Source organism: Hyla sarda, chromosome 2 (assembly GCF_029499605.1).
Source record: "Hyla sarda isolate aHylSar1 chromosome 2, aHylSar1.hap1, whole genome shotgun sequence".
Taxonomy (NCBI): Eukaryota; Metazoa; Chordata; class Amphibia; order Anura; family Hylidae; genus Hyla; species Hyla sarda.
In genome coordinates this window covers 447553131-447580653 of record NC_079190.1, presented here as the reverse complement: position 1 = coordinate 447580653, position 27523 = coordinate 447553131, and the positions used below count along the sequence as shown (strand labels likewise).

The 27523-nt window shown below is 45.1% G+C and overlaps 1 protein-coding gene across 2 annotated transcripts in view; it reads right to left on the bottom strand.

Annotated features, from left to right (window-relative positions):
- The window catches only part of PROS1 (protein S), a 70313-nt gene that overhangs the window by 31895 nt on the left and 10895 nt on the right, over window positions 1–27523 (bottom strand). For both annotated transcript variants that reach the window (XM_056559337.1, XM_056559336.1), the window contains exons 2-6: window positions 20654–20811; window positions 18037–18061; window positions 9603–9689; window positions 5215–5337; window positions 3135–3266 (exon numbers count right to left, since the gene is read on the bottom strand). In XM_056559337.1, the coding sequence (XP_056415312.1) occupies window positions 3135–3266; window positions 5215–5337; window positions 9603–9689; window positions 18037–18061; window positions 20654–20811 (525 nt within the window). The remainder of the gene's footprint in view (window positions 1–3134; window positions 3267–5214; window positions 5338–9602; window positions 9690–18036; window positions 18062–20653; window positions 20812–27523) is intronic.

Here is a 27523-nt window from a genome sequence, read left to right as displayed (position 1 = left end):
TGAACCACTGGCTCATGAGTAAGTGAGGGCGGGACTACAATTCATCTGTGCTCACTCCTGTCCTGTTTGCAGACTGCAGCATGAAAACTGAGAGGAGGGGGTTACAGAGCAGCCTGCAGTGATTGGATGAAAAGACCCAGCACAACACAGCAGACTCATAAAGGAAGTGAATGCATGGTGTGTGAGGGCGGGCTCAGTGCTTTCTTTAGGCACACCCCTTCCTGAGCAGTGGATGTCAGAATGAGTGAGCAGCAGAACAGAGGGATATGTGAGGGAAATACAGAAGCTAAACAGATTAAAAAAAAGACATGTAAAGCATCTGCATGACCTAGTAAGTAACATATTGAAGCATACATTTTTTTTAGATATGACAGGTACACTTTAAGACAATCTGCCCCATAGTTTATTAAAACTTTTGTATTTGTCCTCTAAAGTTTTATGCATGTTTAAGAATAATAAATATATTATTTTTAAAACATACATATTATTACATTATTTTGTGAGCATTTAGCAGAGCATTTGCACATGTACATATAAATGGAGATAGAGAACAAACTACAGGTAAAAAACACAAAACAGTCTTGTGGCCTGTCAAGGGACACTGTAAAATAGATGAACAAAACATATTTTGATAAAGTGGATGCTGGATGATGTCTACTTGCTGTCAAGGGATGGGAATAGCACATAGAAGATTAATGTAAGGCTGTTTGCTGTGTCTTCTCTTGAATTCTGGGCAATGAACATCAATTGATTACAGTGATATAGTACTGAATCTGTTTCTCTTGGATGCTCTAGAAGACTGTGGAGACTCCTCGATATGGATTGGGTTCTTAATCACAGAGGACCTGCTTTCTCAATCGTACAAAATTAGCTTTTTAGGGACTAGGTGTTATTTTATGAAGCCGTTCTTAGCAGTGATAAATGCCTCCCGCAAAGCCGAGTGGAGATAAATCTATCAATGTTGTAAATTGAATAGAGGATTTTAGAGATAGGTGGTGAATAACATTAAAGAACCGGTGCTGAGGAATGTAACGTGGCATGAGGCAGGACTGTATTTCTCATGTTAACAATGCGGGAAAAAATTGGTAGATTTATTGGTAGATATACATGGGACACTGCTAGGTGTACCACAGCTCATTCATGTATTATGTAGATGGCCTTTCATTTGAATGGATGGCATGTAATTCTACATAGAGAAAAAATTCTTTCTAAAAGAGAAATAAATCGTATTTAAGCACTTAAAAAAGATGTTCAGTGCTAAGAAACTTATCCTGCGGATAGGGGATAAATGTCTGATTGCATGGGATCTGACTGCTGGGGCCCCCCCACGATCTCCCGTACATGGCCCCGACACAGACCCTGCTAAGTTGCTGTGTTTGACGTTTCGCACACAGCAGTACAGCTGGTACAAACATGCCCCCTCCATTCATCCCTATGAGAGATCCTGTATTTTCACCTCTCCCATAGAGATAAATGGAGGGGGCATATTTCGACCAGTTGACGTGCTGGGTACGAAACGCACTCTGGCAGCGCAGGTCTGGGGCCCCTTATGGGAGATGGGGGGGGATAGGAGATAAAATTCTTGGCACTGGACATCTTCTTCAATGCTTTCATACGTGCATATACACAGTATGATAACTTGGCTTCATGAGCTCAAAGGCTGAAGAAACAAACAAATCCTGGAATACCCCTTTAACAACATACATCATTTCTGTATTCTGTAATAGCTTTGGAAGACTCTCTTATCCAAAATCTTGCAATACCAAATTTTTCTATTTGCTACTGATATAAAGCAGAAGACAAAGGATAGGAGATTTATCAAAACCTGTGTAGAGGAAAAGTTGAATAGTTGCACATAGCAACCAATTAGATTGCTTCTTTCATTTAAAAAAAAAAAAGCCTCCCTCCGAAAAATGGAAGAAGTGATCTCATTGGTTGCTATGGGCAATTGGTCAACTTTTTCTCTACACAGGTTTTGATAAATCTCCCCCAATATCTAGAGAGATATTGTAGATAAGTGGACACAAACTAACTTGGTGGCATTTTATTAAAGGCTGCTTCTCATTCATTCAACATGCGGCACAGTTGCCATAGGACATGTGTGGTGTCCCAGCACCAAAGGGTGTCCTGTGGCATCGGACTGTCTCGAGCAGACCTGCAGCACCGGTGTTGGGCCCACTGAAAAACTTATTATTGTATTAATTATGTTCCAGCACTTTATTAAAAATCAATATATTTTAATAATGATTTTTTGACAATATTCTTATGTATGTTATTTATGTGTTCTTGTAACTTTAAGCAGAGAGCAGTGTAAACCTCATGTGACCCTGCATGCCAATGGGAATCCCTAAATTCTAGTCCATATAGTGTAGTGGGGAAGGAGTTGCCCCAGTTCAGTACTAGTCACTGTGAAGTTTTCTGCTGAGTAAAAGTGTGGTAAAGGTGTAAGGTGTGTTGTGTGCTGTAAGGGATGGCCCAGATGAAATCTACTTTATCCGGTCATTCTGCAAGGATCACCCGCACGGTGGAAGTTCATGCCCTGGCGTAGGAAGCAGCAAGACCTTGACAGAACCCTTGCTACCAGGAGCAATCATCAATTCACTCAAGTCTGTATCAATTTATTGGTTGAAAGCACCACAAGTCCCAGCAAGGCAACAGGGCTCCCAAAGTGTTACGCTGCATCCTCTCACCCTGCACATACTGTCAGTGTAATACCATCTGCACCCAGCTCAGTAAAGACAGTTATCCATAACCTGACGGCGGTGTGTTCCTTTACTCCCCGTGTCTGGCCCAGGAGAAGCTATCTCCAACCTTGGACCGTGTATAAGATGCCCTGGCGTCACAAAGTAATATAGGCATTTCTCTACACCACACATGCAGATGCCAAATGAAAAAATGTTGCATTGTTTTTTCATTTGGTGAAACCGTGACCTGGGAAAACTATGGTCCATAGGTCTGGTGCTGTGTCCCATTTTAGATTATGGGGAAATGGATGGGGAACAGAATGCAAATGATCCAGCTCAGGACAAATCAGGGATGACAAATATATGTGAATCCGGCCTAAGTAAGATCTGGCTGAAAAGAAGAATGCTATCTACATTACCATTGTTACATAATATGTGCAGAGCATTTACCGCTACAGGTGTGTTTATCAGGAAGCAAGTAGTAGCCATCGTCACATGCACAACGGTAGCTTCCAGGGATGTTTACACAGCGCTGGTTGCAGCCGCCTTTCACTTTTTCTGGATCCTCACATTCATTAATATCTGAAATTAAAAATATATATTTATTGAAACCATGTTCCATGCAATGTATCAGTCTGAAATATGTTCATTCATTTATTCATTTCATCCTGGTTGTCATAACTAGATACAAGGACCTGTATGTTTCCTAATAAAATGTATCCAAATGTGCTCACTCACTTGTGTTGTATTGTGTTAAACCAGGATCCTTGCTGACCAACTTACAGTACAGAAACAGCCAACACCCAGTTTAATGTGGTAAAACTTAGTATAATTTATTCCATCACCGCTCTTTATCGTTGCATGATCGGTGAGGAACAATCTGTTGGGACTCTCGACAATTCCAACAACAAGGAGAAAATTGTTCAAGGATTGAATGGAGCACACAGCGCATGCATGGCCAGCTCATTCATTCTCTTTATGGACTCCAGGGCATTGTCAAGCTCAGTGCTCAGCAATATTCAGAAGCCCCACAGGAAAAGAACAGAGCACAGGCCACACATATGCATTGCGTATCATTCATTCCAGTGGACATTTCACCTCTGTTCTCATGATTGGTGGGGGTCTCAACTGGAAATGTCCAAATTAGGCCCAAATAGCCATATTCCCTCCCTGCTATAATGTGACTGGTTAGTGTTACAAGGTCTCGTGTGACTGGGGAGCAAGTGTCTTAAATTTGGTGTTATTGCTCTCACACTCTCTAATACTGGTCAATGGAAGTTCAACATGGCACCTCATGGCAAATAACTACTTAAGGATCTGAAAAAAGAATTGCTGCTCTACATAAAGATGACCTGGGCTATAAGATAATTGCCAAGATCCTGAAGCTGAGTTGCAGCAGGGTGGGCAAGCGGTTTACAGGACAGGTTTCACACAGAGTGCACAAGCTCAGCATCATATCCAGATGTTGTCTTTGGGAAATGGACATATAGGTGCTGCTACCATAGCTGCAAAGGTTGGGGAGGGGGTGTCATCTTGTCTGTCAGTGCTCAAACCATAGGATGTACACTGCATCAAATTGGTCTGCCTTGCTGTCCTCCCAGAAGAAAGCCTCTTCTAAAGATGAAGCACAAAAAAAGCCCACAAACAGTTTGCTGAAGACAAGCAGACTAAGGACATGAATAACTGTGTTCCGATGAGACTGAGATAAACTTATTTGGTTCAGATGGTGTCAAGTGTGTGTGGCAGCTACCAGGTGAGGAGTACAATGACAAGTGTGTCTTGCCTACAGTATGATGGTGGGAGTGTCAAGGCCTTGGGCTGCACGAGTGCTGCTGTCACTGGGGAGCTACAGTTTATTGAGGGAACCATGAATGTCAACATGTACTGTGACATTCTGAAGCAGAGCATGATCTCCTACCTTCATAGACTGGGCAGCAGGGCAGTATTCCAACATAATAATGACCCCAAACAACTCCAAGACCACCACTGCCTTGCTAAAGAAGCTGAGGATAACAGTGATGGACTGCGAAGCATGTCTCCATACCTCAACCTTCTAGATCTTTGGGGCATTCTCAAACAGATGGGGGGGCAAGGTCTCTAACATTCACCAGCTCTGTAATGTCATCGTGGGGGAGTGGAAGAGAAATCCAGTGGCAACATGTTAAGTTCTGGTGAACTCCCTCCCCAAGAGGCTTAAGGCAGTGCTCGGAAATAATAGTGGCCACAAAAAATACTGACAGGTTGGGACGAATTTTGACATTTCCCCTTAGGGGTGTAATCACTTTTGTCGCCAAGGTTTAGACATTAATGGCTGTGTGTTGAGTTATTTTGAGTGGACACAACATTAAACACTGTTATACATGCTGTGCACTCACTACTTCCCTTTAGCAGAGGGTAATTTATTCAGTGGTGTCACATGAAAAAAATAAAATAAAATATTTACAAAAATGACTTGTGGGAGATATTGTATATTAATGGGCATAAAAATCACCATGTCTCTGAGCAGTATGTGACAAGAAGAGCCCCTTACCTTCATCACAACGCACTCCACGCCAGCCGGGTTTACAAACACAGGTGAAATTTCCTTTTCCATCCTTGCATTCTATATATCCTTCTTTATTACAAGGCAAAGGCTTACACTGGTCTGGAAGTGCTATAGAAAAATGTGATAAATAAATATACAACAATACTTGGGCCTCCTTTATGACTCACAGTGAAGAGCTGTCTACAAAGAACAATACAGTGGTCCCTCAAGTTACAATATTAATTGGTTCCAGGACGACCATTGCATGTTGAAACCATCATATGTTGAGACCATAACTCTATGGAAACCTGGTAATTGGTTCTGAAGCCACCAAAATGTCATCCAAAAATAGGAAAAAGTGAGGATTAAAGATAAATAAGTAGATAACTAATACAGATAAAGCAAATCCTTACATATAAAAGTAAGAAAGATCTGCTGGGAGCTATAATCACTGTCTATTTTAGTGTTTCCCAACCAGGGTGCCTCCAGCTGTTGTAAAACTACAACTCCCAGCATGCCCGGACAGCCAAAGGCTGTCCGGGCATGTTGGGAGTTGTAGTTTTGCAACAGCTGGAGGCAACCTCTTTGGGAAACACTGGTCTATGTAGAGGACAAAAGCTTCTTCAGGGTCCAGTAAAGAACACGCAATGTCCTAAAAAAAGGAAAATGGAGCCGCCCTCACCTGGTGTCCAAAGGAGCAGCTAACCCTGGCACAGGTAAAGTGTACAGAACATGTAATACCTCCCTGTACTGTAGGGGGCGCTACCAGACACCAGTCAGTGCATGCACAGGGGTTTTACCAGTGAATGTCCATTCTGATTGGTCGGTTCTTCCAGCCATTGACACGTTTCGCTGATTCCAAAGCATTGTATGTTGAGTCTGGTTTCAAGTTACAATGGTCCTGAAAAGACCATCGTATGTTGAAACTATTGTATGTTGAGGCCATTGTAAGTTGAGGGATCACTGTATTAGACCTAGCTGGTGCAGGTATTTGTGGATTATCCATTCATTTTAATGACTGCCATGTAATTCTACATGCTACAGCCACTGCTAGGATATGTATGGCCAGATGTGGCTAATGGATCTAGTCACCTTTAACTTGCATTGAAGAAATGAGAAACAAAGGCTGATCAGTTGCCGGAGACAAGAGGTCAAACAGTTGCTAATGTCAATTCATCAGACTGTGGCCCTTGTATTTTGACCTCATGTCGTTACTTTTTTGTATACATGAGACCCTTTATTATAAGCACTGTACATTAGCTCAATGAATAAAGACATTTTAACAACTTTTCACACTCATATTTACATACAAAGCTAAACAAATCTGTATTTATTCTTGAACACTTTTTATTAATTTACTTTTATTTATTTTTTCCACAATTTTGTTGGTCTCCCTTTGAAACAGCAACACACTGATACCCCAAGATAATGAGAATCCTATGCAACGAGAACAATTATTCCAAGTAGAATGAGAATGTAGATCAAAAATAATTCACATAATTTACAGTTAAAAACATGTAAAATATAACAGAAACAAATAGGCTTCTGGAGTAATAAAGAAAGAGACAAGAACCTGCAAGCCATAATTGAAGAAAGATATCTACATATATGTAAACAGGCCCATTAGAAAATGGTAGAGAACAATAAATGGTCACATATTAATCAATATACCAAGTACAGTTCATAGTGCAAATGAAAATATAAAAAAAATGGGCATGGAACAAAACGCACAAGGCAGGAACGAAGGTTCAAAGTCTACACATAATACAAATATATAAATATTAAAATTATACCAAGTGGCAAAGGAGGTAACATAGGAGCTCCCATTATCCAATGTTTTGTGCTCACTGGTTTAAAGGGGTTATCCACCATAAGGTGATTTTAGTTATTACCTGCCAGAACAGGGTACTTTCTGTTGGATTTTGTTCTCTAAACTACACTTCCCACAGTTCCATGCTTGAAAGTTTGAGGTCACTTTCCTTCCTCCCACGCATTAGCCACCTCACCCATTGAAACACAGTGTTTTCTAACCAGGGTGCCTACAGCTGTTGTAAAATTGAAGCAGACAGACTCCCTCTGATCGACTGACTAGTGATGTCAGGTCTCGATATACTGCAACCTGGGAAATCCAGAGACATGAGTCATTTTGTATGCTGTTAAAAATAAATATTGAGGCGATAATCACAGAGAACACCGTCACACACAGGTACAGACACTAACTACACTAACTTTACAGCCCTTGAAGCATAGTCAAATAAAAAAAAATCCTGGAATTCCCCTTTAATCTGAGAACCCAGTATTTTGGTTTATCCGTGGCTATTTATTATTCTCTACCATTTTCTAGTGGGCCTGTTTACATGTATATATATATGTTTATATATTTTTTTAATTATGGCTTGTAGGTTCTCCTTCTTTATAATTCCAGGAGCCTCACTCTGCTCGGTAATGGGGCTCTTCTGAATTGTATGTTCCTATTGTAGTTTACATAACTTTATTTTATTTTTTATTTTTGTTTCAATAAAGATTCATTATTTTTGATCCACATATGCATTACTCATATGCATTACAGACAAAGCTTTGCTGTGACATATTTGATTTTATGCGGACGTGTTACACAAACGCTATATGTGGAGCCTTAATGGCACCACACAGAGTTGCAGGACGTAGATTGCTGCTTATTCTCCTTATTGGTGGGGGCCTCATCACTGAGACCTTGACCGGCCAAAACTTTTGAAATGTCTCTGTGACAAGGGAAAAGTTTTTTTAAATGACAGGAACACTTTAAAAATAGGTAATTTTTGGATGAAACATTCCCTTTATAGGGGTTGGGTGGTACAGGTGGAGATTATCCATCACCAAAGGTGTCTGACAGTGGCTTATCCCTACTTCATTATTATATCATCAGGAATCTGGCTCCAGTCCCCCATGTGTATCCTCTGTTTGAAGGGGCCATGGTGTTCAGGTGACTACCACAGCCTCTTCAGTGTTTACGTGTGCTCCGATCCTGCTCTAGTGGCAGCAGTGGTGTAAGGAACTGCAGTGCTGTCCCATTCAAGAGAATTGGATGATGCGGTAGTTCCTTGCACGAGCTCTACTAAACTTACTGCGAGTGCAGGAGCAGAGCATATGTAAACATTGAAGAGGCTGCAGTGCTTGCACAAGCCTTTTGGCCCCTTCAAAAAGATGATCACCAGGGCTGGCAGGAGTCGGACCACCTACTCATCTAACATTGATGACCTATCTGGTTGATTAGTCATCAGTTTTGAAAAGCTGGATAATAGCTCAAATTAGATTATTTGCTTATTTTTGCAACGTTACAAAATTCCATCAAAATCTACAGAAATAAAATATTAGGCTTGAATAAACATTGACTGACTTTATACATGTGTTATTGTTGACCTGATTCAGCATCCCCTAGAAAAGTGAAGTAGAGAGGCAGACATTGCAACATTTCAGCTTACCAAGAAGCCCTTCTCAGGCAATATAAGTTGGCTCCATGATGGGCTAAAACATTGAAATGGGTGAATCAAACAGATCATAGAAGTGAATGCATCCCTGTTCTCACTTAAAGGAAATCTTCCACCAGTGTCACCTGCACTAACCTGTCATTTACCAACAGGTAGTGCAGGTGACACTGAAGACAGTGGAACTCACCTTGTCCCGTTCCGTGGCGGGGATCTCCAGTAATCTTCTCCGTTAAGCTCCAGCTCCGGCTTGGGGCACGAGCGGAGCTTAGTGACATCACCGCTGTTGCGAGACCCAGCAGAGAGCATCAGCTGCTTGGGGCATGGGCACAGCTTAGTGACATCACTTATGCTGCTCCCTGCTGTGTCCCACTACTAGAGAACAGCAGCGGTGACATCACTAAGCTCCTCCCGTGCCCCAAGCAGGGTTCCCGGAGCATAGCTAATGGAGGAGATTACCAGAGATCCCCACCACGGAACAGGACAAGGTGAGTACCGTTGTCATCAGTGTCACCTGCACTATCTGTCGGTATCGACAGGTTAGTGCAGGTGACACTGGTGACAGATTTCCTTTAAGCTGCATTTTACATCACTTTTGGGGCATACAGCATTTGGATCTGGCCAGGGGAAATTGAAAACCTGCTGCTGCCATATCCTTGCTAGACCTGGACCATACTCAATTTATTTCAATAAGCAGGACTGAGTTAGCTAGTGACTCCTGTCATGTGACTTTTGGATGTTACTGATGCGTACTAAAACCGTGGTCTGCTGCCGTATGCCCCAAATGTGATGTGAATGCAGCCTTATTGCTGTGGATCAGGTGCAGGATCCCTGCAGAATCAACAGCACTTGCTTAATCTCTGTATAGAAGGCTGATATGAAATTACACAGCAATGAAACATCTATTGATGTAAATTAAGAAATACCAACCAGTAATGCAAGATCTCAGATCAGCGGGTCCATCAAAATCCAAGTAACTGATCTTATCATCTCTATTTCGATGATTTCCAATGCAGGCTATAAAAGATAAAAAGGGTTTATTTTAATAGTCTGAACCTATAAGGATACTAATAGACTGCTAAATGACAATAAATATGCTATAACAGCATAAACAATTAAAGAGTACATGTCACCAAACTAAACATTTTATATATTGTTCCTTATGTAATTATAAGACACTTAGCTATTTACTTGCTGTTTAACCCCTTAAGGACCGGAGGTTTTTCCGTTTTTGCATTTTCGTTTTTTGCTCCTTGCCTTTAAAAAATCATAACTCTTTCAAATTTACACCTAAAAATCCATATGATGGCTTATTTTTTGCGCCACCAATTCTACTTTGTAATGACGTCAGTCATTTTGCCCAAAAATCTATGGTGAAGCGGGAAAAAAAATCATTGTGCGACAAAATTGAAAAAAAAAACGCTGTTTTGTAACTTTTGGGGGCTTCCGTTTCTACGTAGTACATTTTTCGGTAAAAATGACACCTGATATGTATTCTGTAGGTCCATACGATTAAAATGATACCCTACTTATATAGGTTTGATTTTGTCGGACTTCTGGAAAAAATCATAACTACATGCAGGAAAATTAATACTGTCACGATGCCGGCTGGCAGGTAGTGGATCCTCTGTGCCAGAGAGGGATTGGCGTGGACCGTGCTAGAGGATCGGTTCTAAGTCACTACTGGTTTTCACCAGAGCCCGCCGCAAAGCGGGATGGTCTTGCTGCGGCGGTAGTGACCAGGTCGTATCCCCTAGCAACGGCTCAACCTCTCTGGCTGCTGAAGATAGGCGCGGTACAAGGGAGTAGACAGAAGCAAGGTCGGACGTAGCAGAAGGTCGGGGCAGGCAGCAAGGATCGTAGTCAGGGGCAACGGCAGAAGGTCTGGAATCACAGGCAAGGAACACACAAGGAACGCTTTCACTGGCACTAGGGCAACAAGATCCGGCGAGGGAGTGAAGGGGAAGTGAGGTGATATAGGGAAGTGCACAGGTGTAAACACTAATTGGAACCACTGCACCAATCAGCGGTGCAGTGGCCCTTTAAATCGCAAAGACCCGGCGCGCGCGCGCCCTAGGGAGCGGGGCCGCGCGCGCCGGGACAGAACTGACGGGGAGCGAGTAAGGTACGGGAGCCGGGGTGCGCATCGCGAGCGGGCGCTACCCGCATCGCGAATCGCATCCCGGCCGGAGGTGGTAACGCAGCGCCCCGGGTCCGTGGAACCGACCGGGGCGCTGCAGTGAGGGAAGTGTAGCGAGCGCTCCGGGGAGGAGCGGGGACCCGGAGCGCTCGGCGTAACAGTACCCCCCCCCTTGGGTCTCCCCCTCTTCTTGGGGCCTGAGAACCTGAGGATCAGACTTTTGTCCAGGATATTGTCCTCAGGTTCCCAGGACCTCTCTTCTGGACCACAACCCTCCCAATCCACTAAAAAAAAAAGTTCTTCCCCTGACCTTTTTAGAGGCCAAAATCTCTTTGACAGAGAAGATGTCCGAGGAGCCGGAAACAGGAGTGGGAGGAACAGATTTAGGAGAAAAACGGTTGAGGATGAGAGGTTTAAGAAGAGAGACGTGAAAGGCATTAGGGATACGAAGAGAAGGAGGAAGAAGAAGTTTGTAAGAGACAGGATTAATTTGACACAAAACTTTAAAAGGACCAAGATAGCGTGGTCCCAACTTATAGCTCGGGACACGGAAACGGACATATTTAGCGGAGAGCCATACCTTGTCTCCAGGGGAAAAAATGGGAGGAGCTCTTCTTTTCTTATCTGCGAATCTCTTCATGCGAGAAGAAGCCTGTAAGAGAGAATTTTGGGTCTCTTTCCATATGGTGGAAAGATCACGAGAAATTTCATCCACAGCGGGCAGACCAGAGGGCAAGGGGGTAGGGAGGGGGGGAAGAGGGTGACGGCCGTACACCACGAAAAACGGAGATTTGGAGGAAGATTCAGAGATTCTGAAATTATACGAGAATTCGGCCCAAGGTAGAAGATCTGCCCAGTCATCCTGGCGGGAGGAAACAAAATGTCGTAAATAGTCACCCAAGATCTGGTTAATTCTCTCTACTTGTCCATTGGATTGAGGATGGTATGCAGAAGAAAAATTTAATTTAATCTTGAGTTGTTTACAGAGAGCCCTCCAGAATTTAGACACAAATTGGACGCCTCTATCCGAGACGATCTGTGTAGGCAACCCGTGAAGACGAAAAATGTGTACAAAAAATTGTTTAGCCAACTGAGGCGCTGAAGGAAGACCAGGAAGAGGGATGAAATGTGCCATTTTGGAGAATCGATCAACGACCACCCAAATAACAGTGTTGCCATGGGATGGGGGTAAGTCAGTAATAAAATCCATACCAATCAGAGACCAAGGTTGTTCGGGGACAGGTAGAGGATGAAGAAAACCAGCGGGCTTCTGGCGAGGAGTCTTATCCCGGGCACAGATAGTGCAGGCTCGCACAAAGTCCACCACATCAGTCTCTAGAGTCGGCCACCAATAGAAGCGAGAGATGAGTTGCACAGATTTCTTGATGCCCGCATGACCTGCGAGATGGGAGGAGTGACCCCATTTGAGGATCCCAAGGCGTTGGCGTGGAGAAACAAAGGTCTTTCCTGGAGGAGTTTGCCTGATGGAGGCTGGAGAAGTGGAAATCAGGCAGTCAGGAGGAATGATGTGTTGAGGAGAGAGTTCAATTTCAGAGGCATCTGAGGAACGAGAGAGAGCATCGGCCCTAATGTTTTTATCAGCAGGCCGAAAGTGAATTTCAAAATTAAATCGGGCAAAGAACAGAGACCACCTGGCCTGACGAGGATTCAGCCGTTGGGCAGACTGGAGGTAGGAGAGGTTCTTGTGATCGGTGTAAATAATAACTGGAAATCTTGATCCCTCCAGCAGATGCCTCCATTCCTCAAGTGCTAATTTAATGGCTAGAAGCTCTCGATCCCCGATGGAGTAGTTCCTCTCCGCCGGAGAGAAGGTCCTGGAAAAAAAACCACAAGTAACAGCATGCCCGGAAGAGTTTTTTTGTAGAAGGACAGCTCCAGCTCCCACTGAGGAGGCATCAACCTCCAATAGGAAGGGTTTAGATGGGTCAGGTCTGGAGAGCACGGGAGCCGAAGAAAAGGCAGACTTGAGTCGTTTAAAGGCGTCTTCCGCTTGAGGAGGCCAAGACTTGGGATCGGCATTTTTTTTTGTTAAAGCCACAATAGGAGCCACAATGGTAGAAAAATGTGGAATAAATTGCCTGTAATAATTGGCGAACCCCAAAAAACGTTGGATGGCACGGAGTCCGGAGGGGCGTGGCCAATCTAAGACGGCAGAGAGTTTATCTGGGTCCATTTGTAGTCCCTGGCCAGAGACCAAGTATCCTAGAAAAGGAAGAGATTGGCATTCAAACAGACATTTCTCTATTTTGGCATAGAGTTGATTATCACGAAGTCTCTGAAGAACCATACGGACATGCTGGCGGTGTTCTTCAAGATTGGCAGAAAAAATCAGGATATCGTCCAGATATACAACAACACAGGAGTATAGTAGATCACGAAAAATTTCATTAACAAAGTCTTGGAAGACGGCAGGGGCGTTGCATAGACCAAAGGGCATGACCAGATACTCAAAGTGTCCATCTCTGGTGTTAAATGCCGTTTTCCATTCATCCCCCTCTCTGATGCGGATGAGATTATAAGCACCTCTTAAGTCCAGTTTGGTAAAAATATGGGCACCTTGGAGACGATCAAAGAGTTCAGAGATGAGGGGTAGGGGGTAGCGGTTCTTAACCGTGATTTTATTAAGACCGCGGTAGTCAATGCAAGGACGTAGAGAGCCATCTTTTTTGGACACAAAGAAAAATCCGGCTCCGGCAGGAGAGGAGGATTTACGGATAAAGCCCTTTTTTAAATTTTCTTGGACGTATTCAGACATGGCAAGAGTCTCTGGGACGGACAGAGGATAGATTCTGCCCCGGGGTGGAGTAGTGCCCGGGAGGAGGTCAATGGGACAATCATAAGGCCTGTGAGGAGGTAGAGTCTCAGCTTGTTTTTTGCAAAAAACGTCCGCAAAGTCCATATAGGCCTTAGGGAGACCGGTTACATGAGGAAGCACAGGGACACGGCAAGGTTTACTGGGAACCGGTTTTAAGCAGTCCTTGGAACAAGAGGGCCCCCAACTCTTGATCTCCCCAGTGGACCAATCCAGGATTGGGGAATGGAGTTGAAGCCAGGGAAGTCCAAGAAGGATTTCAGAAGTGCAATTGGGGAGGACCAACAGTTCAATCCTCTCGTGATGAGATCCGATGCACATTAGAAGGGGCTCCGTGCGGAAACGTATAGTACAGTCCAATCTTTCATTGTTTACACAATTGATGTAGAGGGGTCTGGCGAGACTGGTCACCGGGATGTTGAACCTGTTGACGAGAGAGGCTAAGATGAAATTTCCTGCAGATCCAGAGTCCAAGAAGGCCACAGCAGAGAAGGAGAAGGCAGAGGCAGACATCCGCACAGGCACAGTAAGACGTGGAGAAGCAGAGTAGACATCAAGGACTGTCTCACCTTTGTGCGGAGTCAGCGGACGTCTTTCCAGGCGGGGAGGACGGATAGGACAATCCTTCAGGAAGTGTTCGGTACTAGCACAGTACAGGCAGAGATTCTCCATGCGGCGTCGTGTCCTCTCTTGGGGTGTCAGGCGAGACCGGTCGACCTGCATAGCCTCCACGGCGGGAGGCACAGGAACAGATTGCAGGGGACCAGAGGAGAGAGGAGCCGGGGAGAAGAAACGCCTCGTGCGAACAGAGTCCATATCCTGGCGGAGCTCCTGACGCCGTTCGGAAAAACGCATGTCAATGCGAGTGGCAAGATGGATGAGTTCATGTAGGTTAGCAGGGATTTCTCGTGCGGCCAGAACATCTTTAATGTTGCTGGATAGGCCTTTTTTAAAGGTCGCGCAGAGTGCCTCATTATTCCAGGATAATTCTGAAGCAAGGGTACGGAACTGTACGGCATACTCGCCAACGGAAGAATTACCCTGGACCAGGTTCAACAGGGCAGTCTCAGCAGAAGAGGCTCGGGCAGGTTCCTCAAAGACACTTCGAATTTCCGAGAAGAAGGAGTGTACAGAGGCAGTGACGGGGTCATTGCGGTCCCAGAGCGGTGTGGCCCAAGCCAGGGCTTTTCCAGACAGCAGGCTGACTACGAAAGCCACCTTAGACCTTTCAGTGGGGAACTGGTCCGACATCATCTCCAAGTGTAATGAACATTGGGAAAGAAAGCCACGGCAAAACTTAGAGTCCCCATCAAATTTATCCGGCAAGGATAGTCGTATTCCAGAAGCGGCCACTCGCTGCGGAGGAGGTACAGGAGCTGGCGGAGGAGATGATTGCTGGAGCTGTGGTAGTAACTGTTGTAGCATAACAGTCAGTTGAGACAGCTGTTGGCCTTGTTGCGCAATCTGTTGTGACTGCTGGGCGACCACCGTGGTGAGGTCAGCGACAACTGGCAGAGGAACTTCAGCGGGATCCATGGCCGGATCTACTGTCACGATGCCGGCTGGCAGGTAGTGGATCCTCTGTGCCAGAGAGGGATTGGCGTGGACCGTGCTAGAGGATCGGTTCTAAGTCACTACTGGTTTTCACCAGAGCCCGCCGCAAAGCGGGATGGTCTTGCTGCGGCGGTAGTGACCAGGTCGTATCCCCTAGCAACGGCTCAACCTCTCTGGCTGCTGAAGATAGGCGCGGTACAAGGGAGTAGACAGAAGCAAGGTCGGACGTAGCAGAAGGTCGGGGCAGGCAGCAAGGATCGTAGTCAGGGGCAACGGCAGAAGGTCTGGAATCACAGGCAAGGAACACACAAGGAACGCTTTCACTGGCACTAGGGCAACAAGATCCGGCGAGGGAGTGAAGGGGAAGTGAGGTGATATAGGGAAGTGCACAGGTGTAAACACTAATTGGAACCACTGCACCAATCAGCGGTGCAGTGGCCCTTTAAATCGCAAAGACCCGGCGCGCGCGCGCCCTAGGGAGCGGGGCCGCGCGCGCCGGGACAGAACTGACGGGGAGCGAGTAAGGTACGGGAGCCGGGGTGCGCATCGCGAGCGGGCGCTACCCGCATCGCGAATCGCATCCCGGCCGGAGGTGGTAACGCAGCGCCCCGGGTCCGTGGAACCGACCGGGGCGCTGCAGTGAGGGAAGTGTAGCGAGCGCTCCGGGGAGGAGCGGGGACCCGGAGCGCTCGGCGTAACAAATACGTTTAAAATTGTCATCTTCTGACCCCTATAACTTTTTTATTTTTCCGTGTATGGGGCGGTATGAGGGCTCATTTTTTGCGCCGTGATCTGAAGTTTTTAACGGTACCATTTTTGCATTGATAGGACTTATTGATCACTTTTTATTCATTTTTAAATGATATAAAAAGTGACCAAAAATGCACTATTTTGGACTTTGGAATTTTTTTGCGCGCACGCCATTGACCGAGCGGTTTAATTAATGATATATTTTTATAATTCGGACATTTCCGCACGCGGTGATACCACATATGTTTATTTTTATTTTTATTTACACTGTGTTTTTTCTTTTATGGGAAAAGGGGGGTGATTCAAACTTTTAATAGGGGAGGAGTTAAATGATCTTTATTCACTTTTTTTTTTCACTTTTTTTTTGCAGTGTTATAGGTCCCATAGGGACCTATAACACTGCACACACTGATCTTCTATGTTGATCACTGGTTTCTCATAAGAAACCAGTGATCAACGATTCTGCCGGATGACTGCTCATGCCTGGATCTCAGGCACTGAGCAGTCATTCGGCGATCGGACAGCGAGGAGGCAGGTAGGGGCCCTCCCGCTGTCCTGTCAGCTGTTCGGGATGCCGCGATTTCACCGCGGCTATCCCGAACAGCCCACTGAGCTAGCCGGGATGCTTTCGGTTTCACTTTAGACGCGGCGTTCAACTTTGAACGCCGCGTCTAAAGGGTTAATAGCGCGCGGCACAGCGATCAATGCCGCGCGCTATTAGCCACGGGTCCCGGCCGTTGTTAGAGGCCGGGCCCGACCCGCTATGACGCGGGGCCACGCCGTGGCCCCGCGTTATAGATCGGGAGTGGACACATGACGTTCCAGTACGTCATGTGTCCTTAAGGGGTTAAATTCTTAACCTTTATATGATTTTAATGTGATTGAAAAAACGGCCACTAGGTGGCTCTGTTTCCTGCATAAGTCAAACAGTTAGTTTGGTCTCCTCCCGGCCTGGCAGGAGACCAAACTCAGGAAGTGCGTGTGGGACATGGCGAGGCGCAGCTCCCGCAAGCTTTAGTAATGTCGTGCCTGCTGGTGAACATCCACTTTCTCCTGCTGGGAGCTAACACAATGTGAGCAAGAGGAAAGGTATGAGCTTTTTAAAGTTTGGGGGAAAAAATTAAGGTCAGGAGGGGTGTTAGGAGTAGTTAGGGTATACAATCTAATCTAAGTTAGTTTTGAAAATATGGTTTGATGACAGGTACTCTTTAAGGGTGTGTTCACATGTTCAGGTTTTAATTGCAATTATTGAATACAAAGCTCAAAACTGATAAAAGGATACGTATACGGAAAAGATAAAGATGTTCCAACTTTTCAGATTCATTCCAGGCTTTATACTGAATAAATGCCATTGAAAACCAGAGCATTTTGTTGTGTTATATCATGTGGTGGCATATGGTAAATGGAGTTAAAGAGGTTAACCAGCACTCCAGCGCTTCCTAGTGCCTCTGATGTCCTGCTACAGTCCTCATTGCATTCTTTGTCCTGTTTCTTGGGCCAGAAACACATCACGCTGCAACTCAGCTAATCGGCTCGGACAGCAATTGGCTGAGTGGCAGTGTGACATCTTGGGCCCAGGCACCAGGAAGATGACCGGGGCCCAGGCCCAATCTGTCATACTGACGCTCAGCCAATCACTGGACACCACTGCGGCCAGCAATAAGCTGAGCTGCTGCGTGATGCGTCAGGCTCCAGAAGCCGAAGGTCTTTGAAAGAAACTCTTTCTGTTTTTCGATTCCTGGATAACCCCTTTATGTAAAGTTACCCATTATAAAGAAAATCCTAGAGTCCCGGTGTCTTGGTTTGCAACTAAACCACCATGGGGATCCCATTTACCACCAGCCAGGACATTGTTAACCAGAGTGGGCCTCAGAGGACTAAACACTAACATCTGCAGTGTAGCCCTTCTTTTTTATAATTTGTGGTGTTCCCTATGGCGGTACTTAGGGTCTAAACACAACTCGAGCCACTGTGAACAAGGTCTCCTACTGAAGGTGGGATTCCAAATACTAGTTGGCCCTGGTCACACCATCTGCTACCTTTCCCATGGGTACCGCAGATTTTCATACACCCTTTCCCTGACTTACCCAAATATCTTGGATAAAAATATTCCTAAAATGAAAAGAAAAAACAAAACATTAAAACCTGATAAGTTTAAGATTACAGAAGTGAATACATTTTGAATGCAAGTCAATTATTAACCCTCATATAAGCAGTGATCTGTCAGTCTCCGGATAGCTTTAAATTGATTCATAGATATTCATGTGGAGAAAAAAAAAGTGTAATTTTAGCCTTCGTTTGAGACATATTTGTGGGGTTTGCCAGATGAAATAACTCAGACTACCTTGTTAATCCATCTAGCTGTATCTCTTAAAAAAAATATACTGTGCGGTATACATTTTTTTTTTATTAACATAGGACCCTATGTACTGTATGTCATCATAGCTATATGGTGGACATATACATCGGTGATGCTCCCCAATGTATATGTCTACTAGACACTGCTAATGCTATGTGGACCCGGCCTAATGAACCACAGAAAAATATATGCTGGGTCACCTGGGGAGTTAAGAGATAAGCAAACTTTTTTCACAGCACTTCTAAATCTGCTGCGTGTGAATTCACTCTAATGGCAATAATCCATGTGTCCTGGGACAGTGAAGTGGTTGAAGGGGCTGTGCAGCCCATCAGACATAAGGTTTTGAAAGACATTTATGGATCTGGATAGGTTGGAGGTTTGGGCTGGGAAGTGGCAGATGAGGTTCAACACTGATAAATGTAAGGTAATGCACATGGGGAAGAAAAATCTGGGCTGGGATTATGTATTAAATGGGAGAACGCTTGGGACAACTGATGTGGAAAAGGACTTGGAAGTCTTAGTTAATAGTAAATTTAGCTGTAGTAACCAGTGTCGGGCAGCTGCTGCCAAGGCTAATCAAATCATGGGGTGCATCAATAGGGGCATAGATGCCCTTGACAAGGAAATAATTCTACGGGCAACCAGAGTAATACGGGGAATGGGAGGACGACAGTACCCAGAAAGATTATCAGAATTGGGGTTATATAGTTTAGAAAAAAGAAGGCTTAGGGGAGACCTAATAACTATGTATAAATATATCAGGGGGCAGTACAGTGATCTCTCCCATAATCTATTCATACCCAGGACTGTATCTATAACAAGGGGGCATCCTCTACGTCTAGAGGAAAGAAGGTTTCTACACCAGCACAGACTGTAAGAGCAGTGAGATTGTTGAATTCTCTGCCTGAGGAGGTGGTCATGGGGAACTCTGTGAAAGAGTTAAAAGGGGTCTGGATACATTTTTGGAGAGTAATAACATTACAAGTTATGGATTTTAGATTTATAGGGATAGAAAGTTGATCCAGGGATTTATTCTGACTGCCATATTAGAGTCGGGAAGGAATTTTTATCTCTAGTATGAGTTTTTTTTGCCTTCCTCTTGATTAACTCAGTAGGGACTCATTAGGGGTATAGGTTGAACTTGATGGACTTTGGTCTTTCAGCCTTGTGAACTATGTTACTATGTAGGCTTGGGTAGACAGCCACCAGGGCACCCGTCAGATGTTCAGCCAGTATCATGCATGTGTCCTATTAAGCTGGGTTCTTGCTACATTTACTTAGGGTTTCTCAGGTTTATGTCGGCATCCAAACAAATAGGTATGCTGATGCATCGCACGGCATATTGTCAGTAGGCCCATTGAGTTAATGGCTTAAATGTAGTTAACAAGTGACTATGTTTGGTCCATTTTTTTTTGCATATATTCGTATACAGATGGACTCAAAAGCATAGTCTTCTGTGCGGGAAATAGCCAGAATGTAATCAGTAGTTAAACAAATTTGCACCTAGTGCTAGGCGGTATGACCAAAAATCTATATCACAGTATTTTTCTAAATGATGGCGGTATTTCGGGGGGGGGGGGTCCTCAGTATAGTGTCAGGTGGTCGGGGTCTTCACCATGGTACCCGGGGTCTCAGTCAGGCCACCCGGTAACTCGCCTCCATGTCTCTGCAGTTTTATTCGAATTTCTCGGTGGTCGAGGGTCCTCACCATGGTATCCGGGGTCTCGGTCAGGCCGCATGGTAACTCTCCTCCATGTTTTCGCAGTTCTGCTCGAGTTTCCCATGCCCGCACGTAAGTCACGTGCCCTACGGGAGTTGTAGTCCCCTCCCAGCTCCTCACAGTCAGTTCAGTGCGACTCGGACTAAACTTCCCAGAGACGATGTGCGGCCGGACGTTTCTCTACGCCATTACGCAATGGAGTTGGTTGCTATGGAAACGGTATTGCAGTATGGGAAAAATTCATATCGTAAAGAAAAAACACACTGGTATTCGGTATCAACCAGTATACCGCCCAGCACTATTATTTACTGAATGGGCTCCCTGCCAATAAAAATAGTAAATGTTGACACACCTTTGTGAAAGGATATTAATGTGTACCTACGAAGTACTAAGGAAATGCAGTGTGAACCCAGACTTAATTAGAACAATTAGAACCTTCATGTCAACCACCAGACATTGCAGGTTAAAGAACTTTTCAGCATAAAAAATTTTTTTATACCTATTCTTATGGACACTGACTGTATGAAAGGGAAAAGGCCCCTCAACTGTCCTCAGGGTGGTGAATTATCTGAATTTTCCTAAAGGGACAATACCATACACAGAAAAAACATTAAAACCATGTTACCGTCTCAGGGTTATTCTCAAATATCTCCCGAGCTTCTTCTTTACCACACAGTTCTTCAATACATTCCCGCTCAAGGTCCCCACCTTTACTCTCTTCAAAAAATGAATTTGCTCTTTTTTTCCGTGAAAGGAATTGTGATGCAGCCTGAGGGGGCAAAACTTTGTCCAGGAAACAAAGTTAGACTTAATGTTCAAGATGTTACAAAGACATTATACAACCTAATATGAGATTACAAATATGATATTATAAAATATGGAGTAAGAACAGAGCATAAGAGTAACATTTACCATGTGTCTACAATGAGTTTAGCCACATTATGGAGTCTATATAGTACTCCAAGACCTATATTACTATTTACATGGGACTACTTGGATATGTAAGGTTATGTTCACATTTTTTATGCCTCTGTCATAGAAGTCCCATACTTGGCTGATAAAATACTGCTTCATGCAGTTTATTTTTACCCTCAAAGGATGAGCCCAATTGGGTCCCTCTGGCACCTGTAGCATCCTTAATATGCCAAACCTCTATAATGTTTGCAGTAAAATTTTTACAATAGATAAGTGTCACGATCACACCCTATCGGTCCAGCTAAGACGCTAGAGAGAGTGTGATGGTGCAAGGGTTAAGGCCACCAGACCTCTGGGTATCCACTACTAGTCCCAGCAAGTCACCAAATTAACCCTTAGATAAACGTGTTTCCACCAGAGCTGCCTTCAGAAAGGTGAGCTCCTTTATTTAGAGATCAAAGACCAGAGCTGGTTAATTAAACATTTAATCTGATAAAAGGTATCACAGTGCTATATATAAAAATAAACAAATGACATACAGTTACAAAAATATGAAAGAGTTTAGCAAGGCAAGTTCAGAAAACAAAAGATGAAGTTCTTACAGCATGATGATATAGCAGTCCATGAGAGTGCTGTTCTTAGGATGGTCTTGTCAGCTTGAGGCACAGCCTTGAACACACTGAGTCTAGCATTGTTAAATATTATATATCTGCCTTTTTGGAGGGAGACTCCATTCCCCCCTCCCCTCTGATCCCACCAGGGGGGCATCTCTGTTCCTGGCCCTCTTATCTGGTTGATTATATGATGGGACCAGAGTGCCCCTTACATCCTGCTGCTTCAAAGAGCCTCTGACTTCAAAGGAGATACAAACAAACAGCCAGATCTTGCCTCTGCAGGCTGATAGATCTGTTTCCCTTAACCATACATTTCTTTTCTTGACACCACAGGCCCTGCATTCCCAGGCAAAGATGGCACTGAAGGGGCCTATTTCCTCATTTAGCTGCCTTTTCTTTGCAGCTAAGAGCTGTGGATTGATCTCTACATCCTGAAGGGATCCCTGGCTCTTAGCTTCCTCCACTAGGCCCTTCCTCTGGTGCACTGCATACACTGAGTACCACCTCCTCAGGGTCATAGTATGCCATATTAATGTGGTATTGTCTCTGCCTCTGACCTTTCTCATCAAGGGCAACTACATATGTGGTGGGTTCTAGGCGCTGCAGAATGGGGAAGGGACCCTCCCAGGCAGCCTGCAACTTCTTCTGCCTGATGGGGTTCAGAATCATTCCCTTCTGTCCCACGTCATAGACCCGGTCCCTTGCATTGTGATCATACCAGTACTTCTGCCTGGACTGTGCTGCTGTGAGGTTGTCATGTGCCAGCCCAGTCAATGTCTGCATCCTGTCCCTGAATCTCAGAACATACTCCACCACAGAAGTCTCAGGGGCATGTAGCCCCCCTTCCCATTCTCCCCTAACTAAATCTAGGGGTCCCCACACTTTGCGACCATACAATAACTCAAAGGGCGAGAAACCTGTAGACTCTTGGGGTACCTCCCTGTAAGCAAATAACAGATGGGGTAAATACTTTTCCCAGTCTCTGCCCTCCGATTCTTCAAATGTTTTTAGCATTTGTTTCAAGGTGCCATTGAACCTCTTGCAGAGACCATTTGTTTGGGGGTGGTATGCGCTTGCTACCAAGTGCTGTACATTATCCTTTTTACAGACTTTGCATGAGATTGGACATGAACTGGGTGCCCTGATCAGTGAGCATTTCTTTGGGGAACCCCACCCTGCAGAATATACTGATCAGTGCATCTGCCACCTTATCTGCCCGGACAGAGGATAAGGCAACAGCTTCAGGGTACGTAGTTGCATAATCCACCACAGTGAGAATAAATTGTTTCCCTGTGCTGCTGGGTATAGCTAGAGGTCCCACAATATCCACTGCCACTCGTTCAAAGGGTACAGATATGACTGGTAGGGGAACTAGGGGAACACGAGTAACATCCCCAGACTTACCCACCCTCTGGCAGACACGACAAGATCTACAATAATTGGCAACAGCAGTACCCATACCCGGCCAGTAGAAATTGTGTGCCAACCTGGACTTTGCCTTGGTCACTCCCAAATGTCCTGCCAGGGGGGGTCTCATGGGCCAACCTCAGCAGCTCTTTCCTGTACTGCCTAGGAACCACTAACTGCCTTTCTCTCTCCTGGGCCCCTAGCATGCCTTTGGAAAGGAACTCCCAGTACAACATATCATTTTCCCAACATACTAGATGCCCATCTGTGTCAACAACTGTATGTTCAGCACGTTGTCTCAGCCCTTCAAGGGAAGGATCACTGTGCAGATCTTCCCGGAAATGCTCATTTCCCTCCCCCCATCTCGTGGTATCAGGGAGCACATTTCCCCCAGGTGAACTAGCATCTCCACCTTCCTCTGCTGGGGCTTGCAAGTCACACAGTCACACTCACTTACATCACCATCCTCCCTTTTAAAGCTGCAGCCCTGGCATGCTGCTGACGCGTTACCACTGCCACCATTGGTATGCCTCCCTGGGGTTTACCTTCCTCCCCCTCAGTTCCAGACATAACAATACAGGCATCATACACAGGGCTATCACTCCTTCTCTCCTCCTCCTTAGGCTCACAGGATTGGGACATATCACTCACTGCTGGTCCCTCATCCTTACATGTCACCAGGGGCACACCAACCCCTTTCCTTAGCCCATCTCCACTAGGTTTTGGCATTGGCAATGCATTGTCACCACATTTTACAATACACCCCATTCCACTATTGGAAAACATTACTGGTTCAGTCACAGGTAAACAATTAACAATCCCCTGCATTACCTCCCAGTTACCACATTTCGCAGTGTCTCCCAAAGTCTCACACAGTACCTCAGAATGAACAGGGCTCTCTCCTAGCCCATCCGGTGTGCAGGTAGTGTCCTCTGGAGCATAATGACAGAGCATCCGACCCAAATCATTCCCCAGCAGAACATTAACAGGGATGTCCTTAGAGACCCCCATCTCCCGCAAACTTTTGCCTGTACCCCAATCCAGGTACACACGGGCCATGGGCACAGCAGGCCGCACACCTCCAATTTCTTTTAAAGCCATGGTTCTTCCAGGGATGATGTCCTCTGTATCCACCACTTCAGGCCGCACCAAGGTCACCCAGTCATCCACAGTTACACTCTGCAGGTTATCCGCTCCTTTCTCCACCGCTCCAGACACCAGAAGAACGGCTGTGTGTCCTCCAGCTACTGGTGGAGAATAATTTTTGTTGGGGCAAGTGGCACTCAGGTGCCCAATATTGTTGCATCTGTAACATCGGCGGGTGTCCCCCTGACCCAATGTGGCTCCTGTTGCTTTTGGGAATGATGGCAAGAATTTTCCGGCTGGCTTGGTGCTGCTGGTGGTGCTCTGTGGGTGTGTGGCTCCCCTTCAGGTACTTGCTCCAGCTTGTGCAGATCCACGCTTTGCTGCTGGCGCCCGGTTGTTGGCAAAGTCATCTCCAAGTTCTGTTGCTTCCGTTGCCGTCTTGGGCTTGCAGTCCAATATCCACTCTCTGGCTTCAAAGCTCCGTGTTTGGAGAAACTGATCCAGGACCATCAAGTCCTCCAGGGCCTCATAGGTAGTGACTTGTAGGCCCCCAGTCCATTGCCTGAATGCAGTCCTTAGCTGACCTGTATGTTCAGTGCAGCTTTCTGTGGCACTTTGTTGCAAAGTCCGAAACTTTTTCCGATAAGCCTCTGGAGTCAGATTAAAACTTTTTAGCAGGGCAGATTGTATTGCCTCATAGTCCTGGTCACTCTCAGAGGGAAGCGAAGCAAACACATCCAGAGCTTTCCCTCGCAAGCGTGGGGTTAGTTATCGTCCCCACTGTTCCTTAGGTAGATAGAACTGCCGGTAAACCTTTTCAAATCCCCTCAGGAACACATCCAGATCATCATCTTTCTCCAATATGGGGAAATGTTCCAAGCGGGGTTTGTGGTCTCCTTGATCCTGAACATCACTCCGTGCGGATGAAGCATCCCCTCTCAGCCTCAGAACCTCCAGATCATGCCTCCGCTGGGCCTCTCTCTCTGCCGCCTCTATCTCTGTGGCTCGTGCCTGGGCCTCTCTCTCTGCTGCTCGTGCCTGGGCCTCTCTCTCTTCGGCTCGTGCCTGGGCCTCTCTCTCTGCAGTTTAGTACTGGAGAAGCAGTTGGAGTTTCATATTGGCATTCACATTCCCAAGGTGTTGTAAGGCAGTCCGCCTATAAGAGTCCAAGGCCTCATGTGGAGTACTGTCCTGATGGAGAGTAATGTTGTACTCCCAGGAGATATCAGTCCTCTGATGGCAGTTCCAGCTGTAGGACTTTGTCTCATGTCACTCAGCTCTTCTGCACAGGCATCATACTCCACAAGATCAGCAATAAGTTGTTCCTTGTTCTTTCCTGCAGTAGGGATGTCCTTTTCTTGGCACATTAGCTCCAGTGCAGGCTTGGACTGCTTGCGATATGCCTCCATATTACCAAGATGAGACAGAGGAGGTAAAACAAGAGATGGGGAGGACAGAACTGTCTTGCACTCTTTTTGTATGTCTTTTAAACCAGCACTGAGCTCTGTCTTTGGAATTTACACGCAAGAATATGTATGCAATTTCTTTTTAGTGCTAAGATTTCCTTACAGGTAAAATCCAGCAAGCACTAAAAATCTCTAAATATATCCCGACGCTGCCACCAGTTGTCACGATCACACCCTATCGGTCCAGCTAAGATGCTAGAGAGAGTGTGATGGAGCAAGGGTTAAAGCCACCAGACCTCTGCGTATCCACTACTAGTCCCAGCAAGTCACCAAATTAACCCTTAGATAAACGTGTTTCCACCAGAGCTGCCTTCAGAAAGGTGAGCTCATATTTTTAGAGATCAAAGACCAGAGCTGATTAATTAAACATTTAATCTGATAAAAGGTATCACAGTGCTATATATAAAAATAAACAAATGACATACAGTTACAAAAATATGAAAGAGTTTAGCAAGGCAAGTTCAGAAAACAAAAGATGAAGTTCTTACAGCATGATGATATAGCAGTCCATGAGAGTGCTGTTCTTAGGATGGTCTTGTCAGCTTGAGGCACAGCCTTGAACACACTGAGTCTAGCATTGTTAAATATTATATATCTGCCTTTTTGGAGGGAAACTCCATTCCCCCCTCCCCTCTGATCCCACCAGGGGGGCATCTCTGTTCCTGGCCCTCTTATCTGGTTGATTATATGATGGGACCAGAGTGCCCCTTACATCCTGCTGCTTCAAAGAGCCTCTGACTTCAAAAGAGATACAAAAAAACAGCCAGACCCCCAATAAAATGAAATATACAAAAGGATACACCATCTGAATGACCTCTTACCCATGTCTTGGATAATACATCACACACAGTTATAATTTATAATACACATATAGGATTTTAATAATCAGGCCTTGGGCCTGACAATAGGCATAACCATGGCCTCATGAGTCCTAGTTGTTTGAAGTATACGTATATATACATTATATATGGGCAGATACCGCACAAAAACTCATTAAACAGTTGCAAGTCACCTAAGCAGACTTTTTGACAAGTGACCATGATTTTACCACAAGGCAGTCACCATGTAGCACTAGCCAATTCCCTTATGTCCTAACTAGCAGCACAAGTGGGGTATTACTGCCCCTGTGAACATTCAGGACAGATGAGATTTATTTATTTATTAAAGGAGAACTTCTCTCCTATCCATAGTGGATAAGTTAATTTTGAAATTAAAAAGAAAAAAAACAATTCTGTCCGAAATAGCCCTCTATAAGACTTTTTTCTTAGTCTGTGAGACACGTATCTTTGTGTATACACATACTTTTTTCTTTCAGGTTCTGGGTCTGAGGATCCAGGCGGCTGTGGAGAGTAGGCTCTGTTATGGCTTGGCACCTCTGGATGTCCAGGTTCATCTGCTGTGCAAGACACAGGATACCTGACTGCGTCTTCACCCGCTGTATCCTTTATTTGGCACCATGCTTCCCCACCACGTGGGAAGCAGTGGGCACCACCATCTTCTTTTAGCATCTCCTGTTCCTCCCTATGCTCTAACTGCAGGGGAGAATCAGAGGCCCTATTTGTCTGTCTTTTTGGTCACAGTATTAGGTTGTATTACTCTTGAGTGCCTTGTGCTATGTGTTTCTTGCTGTTACTGTGAAAGCATTTTCTTTCCCTAAATTATGGTAGGTCCTGCTCCTCTGTATTTTCTTTATTATTAAAGTCTAAATTTCTTATAATTTTTTTCTTCTTTCTTAGATGCCCTCTGGAATCCAAAAATAGACATTGAACTTGCTGTGAGTGTAATATATAGCTCCTAGAGGGTTATGAAGATAAGAAATGTCACAGCTATTTCCCTCACCCAAACCCAGAACCCAATATGCATGACATGGTTATATAGGTTAAAGACTTGGTGGGGAATTCCATTAAAGAATCCAGAGACTTTCTAACATAGAAGAAGTCAAGTAGATTTGCCCCAATGGAGGAGGGGTTTCAAGTCATTGATGAAATCCTTTCCTCAGTGACCGTG